General features: G+C 42.4%; 2 protein-coding genes across 6 annotated transcripts in view; one reads left to right on the top strand and one right to left on the bottom strand.

The window, feature by feature from the left end:
- CEP290 (centrosomal protein 290) overlaps positions 1–19794 on the top strand; it is a 111819-nt gene that overhangs the window by 20340 nt on the left and 71685 nt on the right. For all 5 annotated transcript variants that reach the window (XM_005279116.4, XM_065560126.1, XM_065560112.1 and 2 more), the window contains 11 exons: positions 1524–1577; positions 5149–5301; positions 5554–5736; positions 6185–6274; positions 6362–6484; positions 7626–7749; positions 9298–9470; positions 11105–11267; positions 12017–12117; positions 12199–12286; positions 12849–12961. In XM_005279116.4, the coding sequence (XP_005279173.2) occupies positions 1524–1577; positions 5149–5301; positions 5554–5736; positions 6185–6274; positions 6362–6484; positions 7626–7749; positions 9298–9470; positions 11105–11267; positions 12017–12117; positions 12199–12286; positions 12849–12961 (1365 nt within the window). The remainder of the gene's footprint in view (positions 1–1523; positions 1578–5148; positions 5302–5553; positions 5737–6184; positions 6275–6361; positions 6485–7625; positions 7750–9297; positions 9471–11104; positions 11268–12016; positions 12118–12198; positions 12287–12848; positions 12962–19794) is intronic.
- LOC135974076 (uncharacterized) lies at positions 16728–19011 on the bottom strand. Its single transcript, XM_065560170.1, has 2 exons — positions 18292–19011; positions 16728–17297 (listed from the first exon to the last, which is right to left on the bottom strand). Exons 1-2 carry the CDS (start codon positions 18866–18868, stop codon positions 16822–16824), a joined length of 1053 nt encoding a protein of 350 aa, XP_065416242.1. The 5' UTR covers positions 18869–19011; the 3' UTR covers positions 16728–16821.

The following is a 19794-nucleotide window of genomic DNA, read 5'->3' as shown; positions in this document are numbered from 1 at the left end:
ACATTCCTAGAGCTCTAAAGATATAGCTCCAGGATATGGAGTACATATGCCAATTGTAGCTGGTTCATCTTATTCTATCCAAAATGCCAAGGGCTCGAGGTTGCTGCAGGCAAGATGTAAAAATCCTGGATCAGTTGTTAGGCATATGGGAAACTATTCATAGAAGTCCCTAAAGGCACTCAGTGAAAAGTGTATGAGCCTCATCTCAGGAAGATTTACAAAGTAAGTTTTCTTTCCTCTGCAGCCTTTGGTAGGAAGATGCTACTGCTTTGGTTCCCATACAGCTCCTTAGTTTATAAATCTCTTGCTTTGTATGGGGGATTTTCCTTTCCTGCATATTATTCTACTATAATAATTAAACTGCTTCTCCTTTCCCTCCTTACTACTGGGATTCCCTGCTTGCTACTTCCCATGAGTAATAAATGAGAGAAGCTGTGTAACAGAATGAGAAATTTCTTATCTGATAATTTTCTTTCTATTAGCAGCTTCTCTCTGAATTTCATCCAATTTAGTAGTCTGGTAATTCACCAGAATATAATTGAAATTTTTCTCTAAATGAAGATTTAGACATATATTGTCTTAAGGGTATAGTTGCCTTAATGCTAATCATTGTTTGCTGGAATGTTTCTATGACGGTGCAAGAACTCTTCTGGTGGCCTGAGCTGAAGGGTGAAGCTTAGCCCTCAAGTCTCCCACAACAACATTGAACCACCTGTGAATTCCACAGGTGGAGGGCATTAGTCCATGAGTAATGAATTTGGAGAGAAGTTGCTAATAGAGAGAAAATGATCAGGTAAGAAATTTCTCAATCCAACATCTCTAAAACTATCATAAGATTCTAATGCATACTTTACTAGAAGAGCATTCTGAGAATGGTCTTTGAAATGAAATGTGTTGATGATATGGGACCACAGCACACATTTTGTGTGTGTGTGTATGAAGTTTTATTTTTTGTAATAGACGGTGATAACAAATGAACTGGAGTAGAATTATTTGCATTATGTCTTGGTTTTCTGATTGTTATACACTTTTATATTGTTATCTTAACAAAGCTTTATTTTTGAGCCCACATGAAGTAGGGGAACATGAATGGTGTGGGGTTTGAGAACTCCTGAGTTCTAATACTAGTTTTGTCACTGATTCATTTTGTGACCTTTAATCTGTGTGTCTCTTTCTCCGTATGTAAAATGGGATAATGATATCACCTATCTTACAGGGCTGCTGTGATGGTTAAAGTATTGATGGTGCTTTAAAATTGTAAAAGCACTATATAAATGATACATTTAATTGTAGAAAATCAAATTGAGTTTTAGATGGCCTTTAGTCCTTATGGTACGTAGTTGAGTGGTTTGTGCCAGCACCACTTACTCTCCTGAGGAATTCTAAACTAAAGACCAAATGAAGTACCTCCCATTGTCTTCTCCAGTATGTATCCAAGGGTAGAACTTGGCTCTGAGATTCCATAACATATGACAGTTAGGCTATTTAAAATATATATAATGACGCTATTCCTGTCATTCTAGCTTGCTCTTCGAAATGAGGATGCAGAAAATGAAAACAGCAAGTTAAGAAGAGAGGTTAGTAGAAAAGTGTTAGTCATATAATACCTATCGAATTAATTTATTTCATATATGTTTCTCTTGAATTTTTGACGCGACAGTCTAATTTTATTTTGGCACATTTATCAGGTACTGGAACTAGGGGAATGTTAAGTTCTAAGTAACCAGATTTTAAGAATCTCCTTTAAAAGAAGTACATGTTTGGTGAAACTTGACTCTTCTAGGGTAGGAATTGCATCTGTCTTCGAATTTGCATAGCCCATAACACAATGGGGCCATTATTTTTACTGAGCCTCTGAGATCTACTGTAATAAAAATATGAAATAATAAAAACCTTTTTGTAGAGTCATAATATAAAATAATGTGTTATTTAAATATACTATGTTATTTTAGATGCCAAAATGAAGTAAAATAATGGTTAGGCTGATCTCTCAGGGTGGATTATTCAGTGATACTCATAGAGTATTTTAGGCAACTGGACACTTTCCTTTTCTTGTGTGTGGGAACTTTTGCAGTTTTCCCCCCTTTCTTTTTCTAACATTCATCCTTCAGTTAGGTCCTCTTTCAGGCCACAGCTACCAAGATGCACTTCTTCCATTACTGCCATTACTGCCCGGCTCCTTTCTCATGTCACTGGTTGTAGCGGGATGCTACGAGCACAACTTCCTCCTTCAGACGGCCATCCAGGAGGCCAGGAGGTCCAAGAGGCAGTGCGCTGTAGCATGGCTTGACCTGACCAACGCCTTTGGGTCCATACCCCACCACCACATCTTTGCCACCCTGGGAGAGTTCGGGATGCCAGAAACCTTCACCCAGATCCTCCGGGACCTCTACAAGGACTGCACCACCACCATCCGCGCCACGGACGGAGAGACGGACGCCATCCCCATCCGCCGCGGCGTGAAACAAGGATGTCCCCTCAGCCCCATTATCTTCAACATGGCCATGGAACTGCTCATCTGAGCCATCTCCAGTGGCCCGACCAGCTTTGACCTGCACGGCAAGAAAATCAGCATTCTGGCCTAGGCAGATGATATGGCCCTGGTCACCGACAGCTTGGAAAGCCTCCAGCAAATGCTCGACGTTACCAGCCAAGCCACTCGGTGGATGGGCCTCCACTTCAACCCCAAAAAGCGCGCCTCCCTCCATGTCGATGGTGGTGCCAGGGTGCTGATCCAGCCGTCACGACTCCTGATCTAGGGCGTGCCCATGGCCTCCCTCGAAGAGGGAGAGGTATACCAACACCTGGGCACACCAACAGGAGTCCGCATCCGACACCCCCCCGAAGACACCATCGCGGAGATCCTGCGAGACGCGGCCAAAATTGACTCCTCCCTGCTCGCCCCCTGGCAAAAGATCAACACCCTCAATACCGTCCTGATCCCCCGCATCTCCTTTGTCCTCAGGGGATCGACCGTAGCCAAGGTGCCCCTGAACAAGGCCGACAGCACCATCAGGCAGCTGGTAAGGAAGTGGCTCTACCTTCCCCAGAGGGCCAGCACCAACATCATCTACATTTCCCACAGGCAGGGCAGCGCCAACGTACCTCGGATGGGTGACCTGTGCGACATGGCAGTGATGACCCACGCCTCCCGCCTCCTGACGTGCCCGGACCCAACGGTGAGGAGCATCATTCAGGAAGCCGTATGGGACGTGATCCGGAAACGCATCGCCAGGGCCCCCTCCGAGCAAGACATCGCCACTTACCTCAGCGGCTCCCTGGAGGCTGAGTCCGGGGGGTGTGTGGGGGGAGACCTGTCCTCTCTCTGGTCCCACGCCCACAACGCCTTGAGACACTTGAAAGAGGATCGGCTGCTGCTGGAAGTAGTGCGAGGAGCGCCAGGGAATACTGGTGCCACGCGTAAAGACCCCGGACCACACCATCATCACCCCGACCACCAGAGCTATGCTGGAAAGGTCCCTGAAAGACGCCATCCGCTGCCACTATGCCGAGAACCTCAAGCGGAAGCCGGACCAGGGCAAGGTGTTTGAGGTGTCCAGCAAGTGGGACGCCAGTAACCACTTGTCCCCGGGGGCAGCTTCACCAGGTTCGCCGACTGGCGGTTCGTCCACAGGGCCCAACTCAACTGCGTTCCCCTCAACGGAGCCATCTGCCACTGCATCTGGGACAAGCGCTGCAGGAAGTGCGGTTACGCAAATGAGACCCTGCCGCACATCCTGTGTGGATGCAAGCAGCACTCCGGAGCCTGGCAGCACCGCCACAATGCCATCCAGAACCGGCTGGTGAAAGCCATCCCGCCGTCCCTGGGGAAGATCACCCTCGACTCCGCCATCCCCGGGACAGACAGCTGACTGCGACCCAACATCGTCGTGACGGACGCAGAAAAGAAGAAGGTCCTCCTGGTAGACGTCACGGTGCCTTTTGAAAACAGGTCACCGGCCTTCCACGAGGCCCGAGCACGGAAAGAGTTGAAGTACACCCTGCTGGCCGAGACCCTGAGAGCCCAGGGCTACAAGGTCCAGATACACTCCCTGATCGTAGGAGTCCTGGGCTCGTGGGACCCCCACAACGAGCCGGTTCTGAGAGTGTGCGGAGTCGGTTGACGCTACGCCTGGCTCATGAGACAGCTCATGATGTCCGACACCATCAGGTGGTCCAGAGACATTTGTACGGAACACATCACAGGACACCGTCATTACCACACTGAGTAACTGAGACCACCGACCAGGGAAATAACCCACTTCCTTCCCTGACGAACCAAGGGATGCACCCCACCCATGTACTCATTTGTTACACCAATACTGACTTGGACTCCTTATACAGTCCATGGGTAGCATACCCGAGCCCACTTATCCACTGACACTTTAAAAACTCTTGCACCCCAATCTGGGTCTATGCCGGTTATGTGGTATGTACGTATCTCTTCACCCTTGCAACCGTTACCTGTAATCCCTCCTAACTCAAGCCTGACCCTAGATGTACAGTATCTTCCCTCTTAACTTGTGTCTATTCAATTTTAAACATTAACTTTAATAAAATTTTTAATTCTATATTCCTGTTGACTGGCTATGTGAAATTTCACTTGTCTGCCTTTTAAAGCAAGTTTTAAAGGACATTCAAAAGAATCTTACAAACTTTTTTAGTTTCTGGTATTTTTTTCTGTCTGCTGAGAAATTTCCAGATCGTGAACTTTCAGTGAGTTTGAGATTTTGAAAGCTAATTTTTCCCTTCCTTGTCAAAACTGATGAGTTTCACCTATTTAAGTTTAGAAGCTATGTGCTTAGTAGTCTTTTCATTTCTAGTATACTGTTCCATTATTCTTTGTTAATGTATATAAAGCTATGCATTTTTAAAAATTTTCTCTTTTTGCTTGTCTTACTTTTTTAAAATGTATTATTTCTAATTCTGTGTTGCTTTTCATCTCCTTTCTTACTTTGTTCTGTCCTTTTTAATTTGGAGAAAAAACGAATAAAGAAAAAGGTGAGGATCCAAGGTATTCAAAAGCGTACTGTAGGAATTCGAATGAGCTTTTACTATCTTAAGTGTGTGTGGTAGCTTTCTAGAAAAATAGTATTTTCTACCTCTAATTTTTACTAATTCTTTATTTTGGGGCTTCTTTGTATGCAGAATGAACAACTTCGCCAGGATGTAATTGACTACCAGAGACAAATAGATTCACAAAAGGAAATGCATATGTCACGTAGAGGAGATGAGTCCGATTACAGATCTCAATTATCCAAAAAGAACTTTGAGCTTGTCCAATATCTGGATGAAATTCAGGTAAAGTTTATGGATGCTTAATCAATTTAGTACAATGATAATGATACCACTTCATTGTCATTTGGCATAACCTTTCAGTGCCTAACAGACTGGGCTGAATTTCAAGTGGTCATCTAGAGATGAAAAACTGTATCCCATTACTAATCCCCTAAACCTTCCAGACTCTACATTTAGTACAAGTTATATACTGATAGAAGATTTGAAGTACCAAACCATATATTTTTAAAAGTAACTTTTTCTTTAACTTTGTAGAGTTTGACCGAAACTAATGAGAAATTAGAAGCTCAAAACCAGGAAATGAGGAAGAACTTGGAAGAATCAGTGCAGGAAATGGAGAAGATGACTGATGAGTATAACAAAATGAAACTTATTGTGCAGCAGTCTGATATTGTTATGGACCAATTAAGAAAGGAAAAGGAACAGTATAAGCTTCAGGTAATAAATGGCTTGTCCATTATTGAAGGGTATGTACTTTTCTGGACAATGCTGCATAGTGGCAATTTGCCTTAAACCTAAAGCACAATATTTTTAATGTTTTAAAAATGCAGCTTTCTTCCTATCAGAGAAAAAATGTTCAGTTTATTTTATCCAACTCCAAATAAGAAAAAATACTACTTTCTTTAACAAAAAACAAACAAACAACAACAAAAACCCCGTTCTTGACTAGAGAGCTAACTTGAAACCCAGCACAAATGTTAAGAACTTGATTATAAATCATAGAAAAAAGGCTTCATATAAAATGTTAGCATTCCTCTAACTATAGCACAAGTTTGTATTACTGCTATAGCATTAATGTAATAAGTGTATTTACAGGTGTTTGTTTGTGTGTGTGTAATATAATATGTGTAAATTTTTATTAATTAATCAGAGTGTCTATTTACAGATACAGGAACTAACAGACCAACTTAAAGCAAAAAATGAAGAAGATGATCCCCTCATGGCAGCTGTAAATGCAAAAGTTGAAGAATGGAAGGTACTTTATAGTAGTTTCCGATGGCATGTTACCTTTAGGAATTATTTAAGGTGTCTCTCCTTATTATGTTGCTTATGTTCCTTGCAGAGAATCTTGGCTTCTAAAGATGATGAAATCATAGAATATCAGCAGATGTTGTTTAACTTGAGAGAGAAACTGAAAATGGCCCAACTTGATGCAGACAAAAACAACGTTATGGCACTGCAGCAGGTACTGTCTATGCAAAAGTGCATGTGTCATAACCTCTCTTTTAAATAACTACCTGTACAGTCCATGTGTCAAACACTATGTCATTGGGCAGTTGAGAGTCTGTTTCAGACCTATGCAAAGGCTTACCTCCTTTCAAGTGTCCCTCATTTTAGTCCCAAAATTATGCATGTTCCACACAAATTTGGTGTCCTCGCACTTTTGTGTAGAAAATTATTTACATCAGAAATAAGGAATTGTAAAACCATATGTAACTGTGTCAATCTCTTACCTTTCAGCTGAAATGTGGCTGGTTTGATTTCTGCCAAAGACTGAACTTTTGTTTCTGCAAAGTTTTTATCAAATCAGTTCAGCTGTTGTTTTTGAGACTTTCCTGTTTTACAGTCTTTCTGTGACTTCTTTTGAACTGTTCTCCTTTCCAGTCTGACTTCTTTCACTTAGCATAGAGAAATACATCAGACTCTCTATGCAGTTTCCTAAGCTACACATGCATGCACAGAATCTGTAGAATAGTGGCATACAGTTAAGAGCTCACATTGCATATATGCAACTAGATTGTACAGAGTACATTTTTATTTTTTAAACCTCTAACTTTGAGAAATCCCAACCAAATTTTCACTAAACCTCTGAAAGACACATGCATCCAGGAACACAAGAATTGCCCTGACCCAGACCACGGGCCAGTGGTCTGTGTAGTCCAGAATCCTGTCTCTGTCAGTAGCCAGCACCAGATGCTTATGAGGAATTTGCAAGAAAGACCCCAATCTTGCCAACATGCACATGCTTAACTTTAAGTTTGCATGTTGGTCCACTGAAGTTGATATATATCTCAAAACAGCTCAATAAATATGTATTTAAAGGGTATTGCTTAAAGTACTATTTTTACAAGCTTATATTAATTGTATATTTTACTTGACTATTTTTCTTTTATTTTTACTGCTTTGCCTTTATATACCCAACTACTAGATAATCTCTGAACTTTATGTTGTAAGTATTACTGTTTCTTTAATTGTTTCTTTCACATTTTTTTTGTATCAACTGTTCTACATCTCTTCATTTTCTTTCTGTTCAAAGTAGTAAGTTACTCTGTGTTAGCAGTTTATTAAATGTTAATTACTTTTCTAACATAATTGCATTTTTGTAGGGGGTGCAAGAACGAGACAGTCAGATCAGCTTGCTCACTGAGCAAATTGAACAATATACAAAAGAAATGGAAAAAAATGCATTGATTATTGAGGATTTGAAAAATGAACTCCAAAAAGATAAAGGTAAGTTGGTATTTTTATTTAAAGATACATGTTGGCAACTTATAATGAGCATTATTTTAAACTTTACATTGTTTAAAGAATATGAATGACATTTATTCCCTTACTGAGTCACTGTTTCCATTGACAAACATTGGGGACTGACTTTCAGTGTGTGGGTGTGATCAAATTCATTGTTTATAGCTATTGAAGTATCTAGTATTAAAGACTGTTTTATAAATACTTGTCATATTTCTTCAAGTTCTGTAGATTTATGTAAGTTTTACTCAGAAATATGCAGTTACATCTTCTGTTGTATAGTTATATGTACAAACAGAAATACATTGCCTACATACCAATTACAAAAGTAGATATGGTAATTTAACTGTGACTCTGTGAAAAATTAACTTAAAAAGAGTAAGTTAAATTCAGATACAAACTGCAGTAAGAGAACATTTATTAGACCTCCAGAAGCAAAGAAATGTAGCTGGGCTCTGATTCTGCATAGATGTAGGCCTTATTTATCTCCAGAGGGAAGTTATAAAGGTATAAGGTGTGAATTTAAACTGCTATAATTATACTGGTATAACACCCCTTGTGGACACAGTTATTCTGGTATAAAAATGCTTCTTTCTGGTTTAATTTATGTCACTTTGTAAGCAGTTTAAGGCCTTGGCTACACTTGGGAATTCACAGTGCTGCCGTGGCAGTGCTGTGAAGCGCGAGTGTAGTCGCGCCGCCAGCGCTGCAAGAGAGTTCTCGCAGCGCTGTATGTACTCCACCTCTCCGAGGGGAGTAGCTTGCAGCGCTGCGAGCGAGCGTGCAGCGCGGCAGGCGCTGATTACACTGGCGCTTTACAGTGCTGCACTCACTGCGCTCGGGGGGGGCACGTTTTCACACCCTTGAGCGCAGCAAGTTGCAGCGCTGTACAGCGCTAGTGTAGCCAAGGACTAAGATGAGCTGGGGAAAAAAATCATTCTTTTTCTGGAATAAGAGTGTCTATGTAGGAGAGTTATACCAGCATAAATGTAACAGTTTAACTACACTAGTATAATTATACCATTATAACTGAATATATTTCCCATGTAGTCAAGCCCTTACATATGTGCTTAACTTCATTTACTGTGAGCACTCTTATTGGCTTCAATGGAAGTAATCAGAATGCATAAGATTAAACATATACATAAGTCTTTTCAGGATCCGGGCCTTAATATATAAAGTCTTGATCCTGTAAAGTCTTACACACCATTAAGAGTTCTAAATATGTGAGTTGTGCCATTGAACTCAAATGGAATGCTATTGTCCGTTATATGAACTAACTTCAGATAAGTTGCCTTAATGGTTGCTTGTAAAAATAAAAAGGCCATAATATAAACTGCTGTAAAACTATTTATTTCAGAATGAAGTTAAAAGATCTGTGAAAACCAAAACTGAAATACAAAATAATAATTTACTTGAGGCAACTTTTCTAGATTCAATCCAAGCAAAGTGGAAGCACTCAGTTCATATCAGAAATGGCTTAATGTTCTTAATCATTCAAAATATAACAGCAAAATTTGCCTTTCTTTCCAGGTCTCTCATCTCTTGCTCAGCAGAATCGTATTGGAGAAATACAGGAAAAATTGCAACTGCTGGAACAGAGAACTAAAGAGGCTGAGAGAGTGGCAGAATTAGCAGAGTCTGATGCTAGGGAAAAGGACAAAGAACTCATTGAGGCTCTGAAGCGAATGAGAGACTATGAAACGGTACACAGTTTATTTGATAAAATGAAAAGAGTAGTTTTTGACTATATCTTCAACAGATCTTTTTTTTATTTGCAGTTTATCCATTTACTATGTTCTAGCTGAAAAATAAAACAAAAACAAATGTCAAATGAACAACTTCCCATGTTGTTTTTCTCTCATTCTTATGCATTCCTTGATCTTGTTGTAAATGGTAGATGAGTGAATTGAGTCTTGAGTTAAGCTATATTTGGCAAGGTATATGAAGCTTCTATTTGAGCATCCAGAATAGTTGTCTTGAGACAACAGAAGTTGGATAGCCAAGATGAGGAGCTTTTGAAGGGTCCACAGTTAAGCTAGTAACAGAACTCCATCGTGCAGACAGTGGGAAAAGCACTTCTGAAACTCACTGGGAGCACCAAGTAAAAAAATGTTTGTCAGAGAAGTAAGATGAATGAAAAGATGCTATTTTTAGATAATTGCTTTCCTGATCCTAACTGTGCTTTAAATGTTTACGTTCCCAAAATATTCTGCAAATTTGGGCCCTGATTCTTTGCAGAGATCTGTGTGTGTGTGGCGCTCATTGCAGGATCAGGGACTTAGCGTGTGCATGTTACACGTGTACATCTCAGGGTAAAGAAAAAGATGCAGTTCCTTTCCATTGCATTGAATTGTGTTGTTTGTTAAATAGTAAGTGTCACATTGCTGGATGATGTCTGATTATCAGTGATAAGCTTTAAGTTTTTGGGGTTTTTTTTCTTTAAGCAATACTTGTGAAAGTGTGATCACATGACAATTCTGTTTGACAGTGCAACAAAGGTTGTTTTTTTTTTTTTTTACCATATTTTCAAAATAAAAAAACGGGACCTTTTTATGGCAAAATTTTTTAGGGCTGCAGAATATTCTTAAAAAGTACTTTTTAAAAATGTGCGCTAGTATTGCTACTTCAGACTCAACAGAGAGGCTTGTGGATTTCTCAAAGGTAGAGGATTTGTTCAAATAACTCCGTGTTCTGAATAAGTTTATTATGAAACATTGAACAAGTATGGTTAACGTTTACTTTGAGCAAAAAACACCTTTGATTGTGTTCATACTCATTCAGCTTTTCACTGCAAACGCTGTTTGGATTAGCAATATGTCTTAAGCAAACTTTTTTAATTATTAAAGAACCCTTCTATTTTGATTGATAAAATAAAAAAAAATAGGACACTTCAGATTTCCAGAAGAAGATATCTGGATCCAGTGACGTTATGTAAAATCTGTATGTATGGTCTTTGACAAAGGTATGCTGGAATTCAGTAAAACTGCATGCATTGTCATGGTGACACTACTTACAAACACTTGTAGTCATGTGCCAATTTTGATCAAAAATTTAAAAAAGGAAAGAGACATAAAGTATTATAAAGTAAGACTTCCATTCTAATTACAAAGTGCTATTTTCCATTATCAGAAAAATTATTATACTTGCTCTTCAATGGACTTTGGATCAGGCCTTTCAAGGGGGGTGGATTACTTCAACTTAATCCTATAATGTTCTTTCAAAAGAATCCCTCCACTTACTCATAACCTTCTTCTTGCCTGTCATGAGTCTTTAATTTTAGTATAATGTTTGGACAATTTATGAAGTCCTTTTAAATTCACTTTTGGGACTATTTCAGGGGATATATGGTTTGGAAGATGCTATTGCTGAAATAAAGGATTTAAAAAAGCAGATTAAAATAAGAGATCATGAGACTGAAGGATTGATTAAGGAAGTGAACAAACTTGAACTTAAAATCAATGATTTTCTTGATGAAAATGAAGACCTCAGGGAACGCTTAGGTATGTCATTCATGAAATTTTACAAAGATTTCACTGTGTCATAGAGTTCAAATAACATTATATTATTCAAATATCTTACCTTATTGTAATTCAGTGTGTGTAAGTTATTTTATTTGTCTTACTAAAAATGAAGTGATGAATTTATTTCTTTATTAGGAAGAAATTATTAGCTGTAGGATTGTTCATGAACAGATGTGGTCAGTAAGCTGCTCTTGACAGAGCTACATTTCTCTCTCTCCTCCCCCACCCCTCCACGTCCCCCAGAAGAACAAGAAGAAGCAGTCTTTGCAATCTTCATTTTTATTTCCATGATGCTATCTAACTTTTCCTGATTCCAGAATGGCTCATCCAGCATACTACATTCTAACACTATGATATTTGCAAAGAAAATATTATAGTGTTATCTGTCATAATATTGATTGAAAAATGCAGAAAGAAAAAACATGAGTTAGTCTGTTTAGGGTCTTTTATAGCAAAAGATAAATTACTACCTGAAATTAAGTATATTACTTTTAGTTATGGGTAAGTCAACTAATAGTGTCCTTTTTCCAGATTATATTAGGCATGGAAGAGCTGTTATATATGAAGAAAATAAGTGCCCTTACTGGTTTTCTGTATAATTATTTGTAATCCTACTTGAATATTTATCAAAATATTCTTATTTAAATGGGTTATGTGTTAATGCTTTGTAAAGTTAGAATTATTTTTTCTAACTAATGAATAATTACACAGCATGGATTGTGTTGCAGGTCTTGATCCAAAGACAATGATAGATTTAACTGAATTTAAAAACAGCAAGGCACTAAAACAGCAGCAGTACAGAGCTGAAAACCAGATCCTTTTAAAAGAGGCAAGTGATAAACTGTGTTTATGCATATTTTGTAAAATGAAACTGAACAGAAATAAATATTAATATTTGATTAATGTGCAGATTGAAAGACTGGAAGAAGAAAGACTTGCACTGAAACAACAGATTCGTAAACTGGCTCAGGAGAAAGGAAAAAGAGCAGCAATGTTAGGTAGGACAGAATCATGGCTGTTTATTTAGATTTTGTCAGTTTTCAGACCAGCCACTGAAAGTGGTTCTGTGTAGATTTATTTGGGATAACTTGACAATGTGCCGCATTTGCTAATATATCTAAATGTTATGAAGCTGAGTATAGATAGTGGCCCCGATCTTCAGCTGCACCAGAGTTCAAGTTGGAAGGAAAGGGATGGAGTGGCTTTGTATTTCACTAATTCTCCAGCCTCGTGTGTGTTCTAACTTGTGCTGGCTTGTAATGGCATCTGAAGTGTTGTCAGAGTGCAGAACGCTCCAGCCGCACCCTCCCTCTCTCTTCAGGCAAATGTTTGTAACAGAGATGTTGCAAAGAGCTGGCTATGCCAATTCTACACCAGCCAGAAGTACATCCACCCCAGGGGAATCATCAGCTGCCTACCAGGAGCAACTTTATGACTTCTTTGCATCACAGAACAGGGACCAGAAAGCTAGCCCACTGTTTGGAACATTTCATTTTGTTGTCAGGGGATTGATAAATTCATTCATAATAATTTGTTATTCATACATGTATTGGTAATTAGGATTGGATGCAGATGACCTGCAGCTGATTGATAGCTTTACTGAAGATCTGAAGACAAAAAAAGGGAAATCAGACTTCATGAGCACAGTTAATGTTGATGAAGTTAAAGCAAAGGTAGGGTTATGATATGTTAGTGTGTATTGTATTTTTTCTGTACGAGTTGGGCCCCAAACTAGGAACTGTTAGTGTCTGCATATATAGTTTTTAGACTTCCATATAGTTATTAATTATTAGTGTAACTCTCTAAAGAAATAATCCTAAATGACAGGTTTCAGAGTGGTAGCCGTGTTAGTCTGTATCAGCAAAAAGAACGAGGAGTACTTGTGGCACCTTAGAGATTAACAAATGTATATGAGCGTAAGCTTTCGTGGGCTAAAACCCACTTCATCGGATGCATGCAGTGGAAAATACAGTAGGAAAATATATATATATACACATCTTCCTACTGTATTTTCCACTGCATGCATCCAATGAAGTGGGTTTTAGCCCACGAAAGCTTATGCTCAAATACATTTGTTAGTGTCTAATGTGCCACAAGTACTCCTAATCATAAATGAATTGTCTTTACATACTGATGTAATAATAATAAGCATTGTTTACTTTTCTATGAATACAGGATAACAGTTCATATAACATGGAAATGAAAAACATACTTTCAATTAGAGGAGCATCAGTTAGTTTGGTAAAATCTGAGAAGGATATATCTGAAAATACCATGGCTTTGGGAAATCTATCAAGAAGAATTTCTAGTGTACTTCGTAATCTAAATCAGTCAGAAAAAAGTGGAAATATTTTTGTCCAGTTAGATTCTAGACACCTGGCACAGATGCAGCCAAAAGATGATGGCCATAATTCAGAAACTTTTACTATAAAAGAACTTTACAGATCATCAGGATTACAATCTACAGAGACACTAGGAACAACAGACTATGCAACTAATAGACAGCTATCAAAAGGCTTAAAATCAGACTATCCATGTTCATTTTCTGCTGCACAAATAATGCAAAAGGATTCCAAAAGCCAGCAGATTCAAGGACAGAACGGTGAAAATTATGGGGAAAAAGCATCTTTTCAGAAACAAACAGCAATATGCTCTGGTTCAGACCAAACATTTTCTGAAGATTTCCAGGGAGGGCTGACTCTTAGTCAAAAATATGCCATTTTTTGTCAGTCTATTCTTGGAAAGCCACTAACATCCTATAAATCACAAGTAGCGAAGCTGAAAGATGAACAGGACTATTCTCAAATAAAGTATTCTGATTTCTTAACTGATTTTCATGATGTCAGCAAAGAACAGATAGCCTTTCCAGAATCATTGCAGGCAGAAATTTTGAAAAGTGGACTTGAAGGTGGACCATCAGAATACGTATGTCAGGCAGATCCAGTTGAAAATCTCATAGGGCAGTTGAGGAGTGAATTATTTTTTCTTAGATCGCAGGTGAGGCTTCTCCAGCATACCTGTAAGTTTACCTTTTGTAATTATTCAGAAAATATACGCAGTAACAGATAACAGACAATGTACATTTTTTATTTTCTGTGTTTCAACTTCATTAACATATATAAGGCCTTGTCTACACTACGAGAGTAGTTCGATTTTACTTGCATCGAATTTTTGTAATCGATATTGCAAAGTCGAACGTGTGTGTCCACACTAAGGACAGTAATTCGACTTTGTGCGTCCACACTAACGGTGATAGCGTCGACATTCGAAGCGGTGCACTGTGGTCAGCTATCCCACAGTTCCCGCAGTCCCCTCTGCCCATTGGAATTCTGGGTGTAGCCGGCAATGCCTTCTGGGTAACAAAATGAGTCGAGGGTGCTTTTGGGAAACTGTCGTCATCCGTCCATCACTCCCGCCCTCCCTCCCTGAAAGCGCCGGCGGGAAAACAGTTCGCGCGCTTTTCCAGTCATTGACAGCGCGGACGCCACTGTACTCCGAGCATGGAGCCCGCTGCGACCATCGCTGCAGTTGTGGCCGCTCTCAACGTCTCGCAGCTTATCATAAAGGTTTCCCTGAGGCAGATGCAGAAAAGTCAGGCAAGGAGGCTACGGCACCGCGGTGATGTCCTGAAGTCTGAGAGTAGCACAGACCTGTCAGAAAGCAGGCGACCCAGCGCCGAGGACATCACAGTGGCAATGGGTCATGTTGATGCCGTGGAACGGCGATTCTGGGCACGGGAAACAAGCACTGAGTGGTGGGACCGCATAGTACTGCAGGTCTGGGATGAATCCCAGTGGCTGCGAAACTTTCGCATGCGGAAGGGAACTTTCCTGGAACTTTGTGAGTTGCTGTCCCCTGCCCTGAAGCGCAGTGACACCCGGTTGCGAGCTGCACTGAGTGTACAGAAGCGAGTGGCCATAGCCCTGTGGAAGCTTGCAACGCCAGACAGCTACCGGTCAGTCGCGAACCAGTTTGGGGTGGGCAAATCTACCGTGGGGGTTGTTGTGATGCAAGTAGCGAAGGCAATCGTTGATGTACTGCTGCCAAAGGTAGTGACCCTGGGAAACGTGGAGGCGATCATAGATGGCTTCGCAGCGATGGGATTCCCAAACTGCGGTGGGGCCATAGATGGAACTCACATCCCTATCCTGGCACCGGACCACCAGGCCACCCAGTACATTAACCGAAAGGGATACTTTTCCATGGTGCTGCAAGCACTGGTGGACCACAGGGGACGTTTTACCAACATCTACGTGGGATGGCCGGGCAAGGTTCATGACGCTCGTGTTTTCAGGAACTCTGGTCTGTTTAGACGGCTGCAACAAGGTATTTACTTCCCGGACCACAAAATAACTGTTGGGGATGTGGAGATGCCTATAGTCATCCTCGGGGACCCAGCCTACCCGCTAATGCCCTGGCTCATGAAGCCCTATACTGGCGCCCTGGACACTGAAAAAGAACTCTTCAACTACCGGCTGAGCAAGTGCAGAATGGTGGTGGAGTGTGCTTTTGGCCGTCTCAAGGGGAGATGGAGAAGCTTACTGACTCGCTGTGATCTCAGCGAAACCAATATCCCCATTGTTATAGCAGCTTGCTGTGTGCTCCACAATCTCTGTGAGAGCAAGGGGGAGACCTTTATGGCGGGGTGGGAGGTTGAGGAAAATAGCCTGGCTGGTGATTACTCACAGCCAGACAGCCGGGCGATTAGAAGAGACCAGCGGGAAGCGCTGTGCATCCGGGAGGCTTTGAAAGCAAAGTTCCTGAGTGAGCAGGGTAACCTGTGATTTTATAGTTTGTGTACTGAGAAGCTAAACCTGCCCCCGTTTCTTTACCCAGGTAATGTTGACTATCCTATCCAGTTACATACCCCCTTCACCCCCCCTCCAACACACGTGTCGAAATAAAAATAGTTCTACTTTGTTAAAGCACACCGTTTTCTTTAATACTGTTTTAGCGGGAATTTTTTAAAACTGGGACGCAGACTGTGGTGCGGGGCGGGTCTAGTGTTGTGATGCGAATGCAGCTTCTAAACTCAAGGATTGACAGGCTCCGCTGCGGTGGGATGCTTGTTTCAACGGAGCCTGTCACCCCTCCTGATCGGGACTGTGTGTATGGGAGGTCTATTTGACTTTGTGGCAGGGGGAGGACGGTTACAGATCCCATGCTGTGTGGCTCTGTGATCCTGTCTAAGGACCGGCGCTTAAGATCTGTAACTGCCCTCCCCCGCCACAAAGTCACAGAGCAACCCACCCCCCCCAACATTACATCAAAACAACCTCCCAGACTAACCGGGGCAACTAGTCACTGCATCACTGCACTGTGTATGTGCCCTGCTGCTGTGCCTGCCCCCGACTATGTACCCTGCCAAAGGAGACTGTCCTGTCCAATTTCCAACCCCCTTTCCCCTCCTCCTCCAAAAGAACATGATTGAAACAGTAGTTAACAGAAACGAATTTTTTATTATCAACTACACATGGCATTGGGAGGTGAAACTTGGACGTGGGCTTGTGTCAGGCGGGAAGGAAAGAACTTTTCAAATTTTGGGAAATGAGAGCCTTCTGCTACTAGAGCTCTCTGCAGGGGTGGAGTGAGAGTTAGCAGGGACTCTGCCGCCTCTCCTTCTTTGCACTTTGGGTGAGGTGGGTATGGGACTTGGTGGCGGGGGAGGGCGGTTAGAGATGGACTGCAGCGGGGCTCTGTCCTCCTGCCTCCGTTCCTGCAGAACATCCACAAGGCGCCGGAGTGTGTCCGTTTGCTCCCTCAGTAGTCCAAGCAGCGTTAGAGTCGCCTGCTGGTCTTCCTGCCGCCACCTCTCCTCCCGATCCATGTTGGCTTGGTGCATTCGGGTCAAGTTCTCCCGCCACTGGGTCTGCTGTGCTGCCTGGGCTTGGGAAGAGGCCATAAGCTCAGAGAACATGTCCTCCCGTGTCCTCTTCTTCCTACGCCTAATCCGCGCTAGCCTCTGGGAGTGTGATTCCAGGCTAGGTTGTGAGACAGTCGCAGACGGGGCTGTGGAAATGGGAAAAAGGGAGTGAATTCCTCTGAAAGATAAATGTAGTTGTGAACAAAGAACATAGTCTTTCTCTGTGAACAAGACCATGCACAGCACCTTTCACATGCGCACTCAGCACAAGGTCGAATTCTCGGCCTTCGCATTCTGTGCCTGGGGTCTTGAACAGCACATTTGAGAAGCGAGGCAGCACAACGGAATTTCTGTTGCAGGCAGACATGGTAAGCCGTACACTTGTGGCAGTTTAAAACTTTTATATTACCACTGGCCTCATTTCACATTTAAATCAATGTCAGTCCCTGCTGCCAGCAATCCGGCAAGCGGGAACTCTGCCCCTGTCCCACCCCCTCGCGGCTGTCCCCGGGAACGATCCCTTTCGGCTGCCCCTCTCCCGCCTCCACCGCGTGGCTGCAAACCAGCGGTGACAGTTCTGTAAAGGAACGGGAAAGCAGTCCCAACACTAACATTCCCCTACCTAATTAAAAGCAGGTCACCATGGCCGACATCACCCTGATGAGGATCTCCGAGAGCGACAAAGAGAGAATGCTCCGGGAAAGCCTCCAAAGACCAGGGCCGTATGCCGCCCTGCTGTGCAGAGCAATGATCCCCGAGTACCTGATAATCTCGTGGCGCGGCAACGTGTCGTACTTCGGAGGACCCAATAAGGCCGCTCTCCCCAAGAACCTCATGCAACGGCTTTCAAGTTACCTCCAGGAGAGCTTCATCGAGATGTCCCAGGAGGATTACTGCTCTATCCCCGCACATATAGACCGCATTTTACTGTAGCTGCAGTAGCAGGGAATACACAGTAGAGCGGCTTGTGCAGGACAATCACTGAAAACCGGACATTGCTAGATTTCTTTTCAAAACTTGCACTGCCCCTTACTAAACCGTTAAGCGCCTAGGGCACACTAATCATGAACAACCCATTCTTTTAATTGTTAATATTCCTGTTTTGTTAAAAATAAATGTTTAGATGTTTACAACACTTACTGGCTGATCCTTCACCAGATTCTGTGTCCGGGGTAATGGCTGGGGACGCTTCGTAGGGGATCTCTGTAAGGGTGATGAAGAGATCCTGGCTGTCGGGGAAATCAGCGTTGTGAGAGCTGCCAACTGCCTCGCCCTCCTCATCTCCTTCCTCATCTTCCCCGTCCCCTAACATGTCTGAGGAACCGGCCGTGGACAGTATCCCATCCTCAGAGTCCACGGTCACTGGTGGGGTAGTGGTGGCGGCAGCACCGAGGATGGAATGCAGTGCCTCGTAGAAACGGGATGTCTGGGGATGGGATCCGGAGCGTCCGTTTGCCTCTTTGGTCTTCTGGTAGCCTTGTCTCAGCTCCTTGATTTTCACGCGGCACTGCGTTGCATCCCGGCTGTATCCTCTCTCTGCCATGTCTTTAGAGATCTTCTCGTAGATCTTTGCATTCCTTCTTTTGGATCGCAGCTCGGAAAGCACGGACTCATCGCCCCACACAGCGATGAGATCCAAGACTTCACGATCAGTCCATGCTGGGGCTCTCTTTCTATTCACAGACTGCATGGCCATCACTGCTGGAGAGCTCTGCATCGTTGCCAGTGCTGCTGTGCTCGCCACGATGTCCAGACAGGAAATGAGATTCAAACTGGCCAGACAGGAAAAGGAATTCAAATTCAAATTTTCCCGGGGCTTTTCCTGTGTGGCTGGTCAGAGCATCCGAGCTCGCACTGCTGTCCAGAGCGTCAACAGAGTGGTGCACTGTGGGATAGCTCCCGGAGCTATTAGCGTCGATTTCCATCCACACCTAGCCTAATTCGACATGGCCATGTCGAATTTAGCGCTACTCCCCTCGTCGGGGAGGAGTACAGAAGTCGAATTAAAGAGACCTCTATGTCGAACTAAATAGCATCGCAGTGTGGACGGGTGCAGGGTTAATTCGATTTAACGGCGCTAACTTCGACATAAACGCCTAGTGTAGACCAGGCCTAAGATATTAACATATATTCCAGCACATTTGAGGCATCGGTAATAAAACATAGAAAGTTCTTTAAATATAAAGCCACCAGAATCACAACTGCTTCTTAGCCAATATGTAGACATCAAAAGTACAAAAGAGGGTTTTTTTGTTTTTAAATGGAAAACAAGATTAGAGAGATTTTTAGTTCTGTGGTCAGTTTTGAGTTTTGCAAAAAAACAAAACAAACCCTTGTTTAACTTCTCCCCCTTCCAATCTTACCTTTCAGATTCCCTCATGACTGTAGTGTTCTCTCCATTCTTATGTTTTAGTTTCAGTTAAGCAACAGGCCACAGTAGCATGAGGCATAGGTGCTGACCCCATGGGTGCTCCAGGGTTGGCGCACCCACGGAAAAAAATTAGTGGGTGCTTAGCATCCACCAGTGGCCAGCTCCCTACCACCTCTCCAGCACCTCCTGTCCACTTGCAGCCCCAATGATCAACTCCTTCCCCTCCCTCCCAGTGCCTCCTGCCCTCTGCGATCAGCAGTTTGGTGGTGTGC

The sequence above is a fragment of the Chrysemys picta genome, chromosome 1 (genome assembly GCF_011386835.1).
Source record: "Chrysemys picta bellii isolate R12L10 chromosome 1, ASM1138683v2, whole genome shotgun sequence".
Taxonomy (NCBI): domain Eukaryota; kingdom Metazoa; phylum Chordata; order Testudines; family Emydidae; genus Chrysemys; species Chrysemys picta.
The sequence above is the reverse complement of the archived record's forward strand: the minus strand, read 5'-3'. Positions and strand labels throughout refer to the sequence as shown.

Bases quoted from the DNA above. Each gene is read 5' to 3' on its own strand.
- LOC135974076 (XM_065560170.1), bottom strand. From the start codon at position 18,868: ATGCAGAGCTCTCCAGCAGTGATGGCCATGCAGTCTGTGAATAGAAAG. The intron at 17,298-18,291 runs GTAAGTGTTGTA...CCATTTCCACAG, and splicing joins ATCTGGTGAAGGATCAGCCA to CCCCGTCTGCGACTGTCTCA.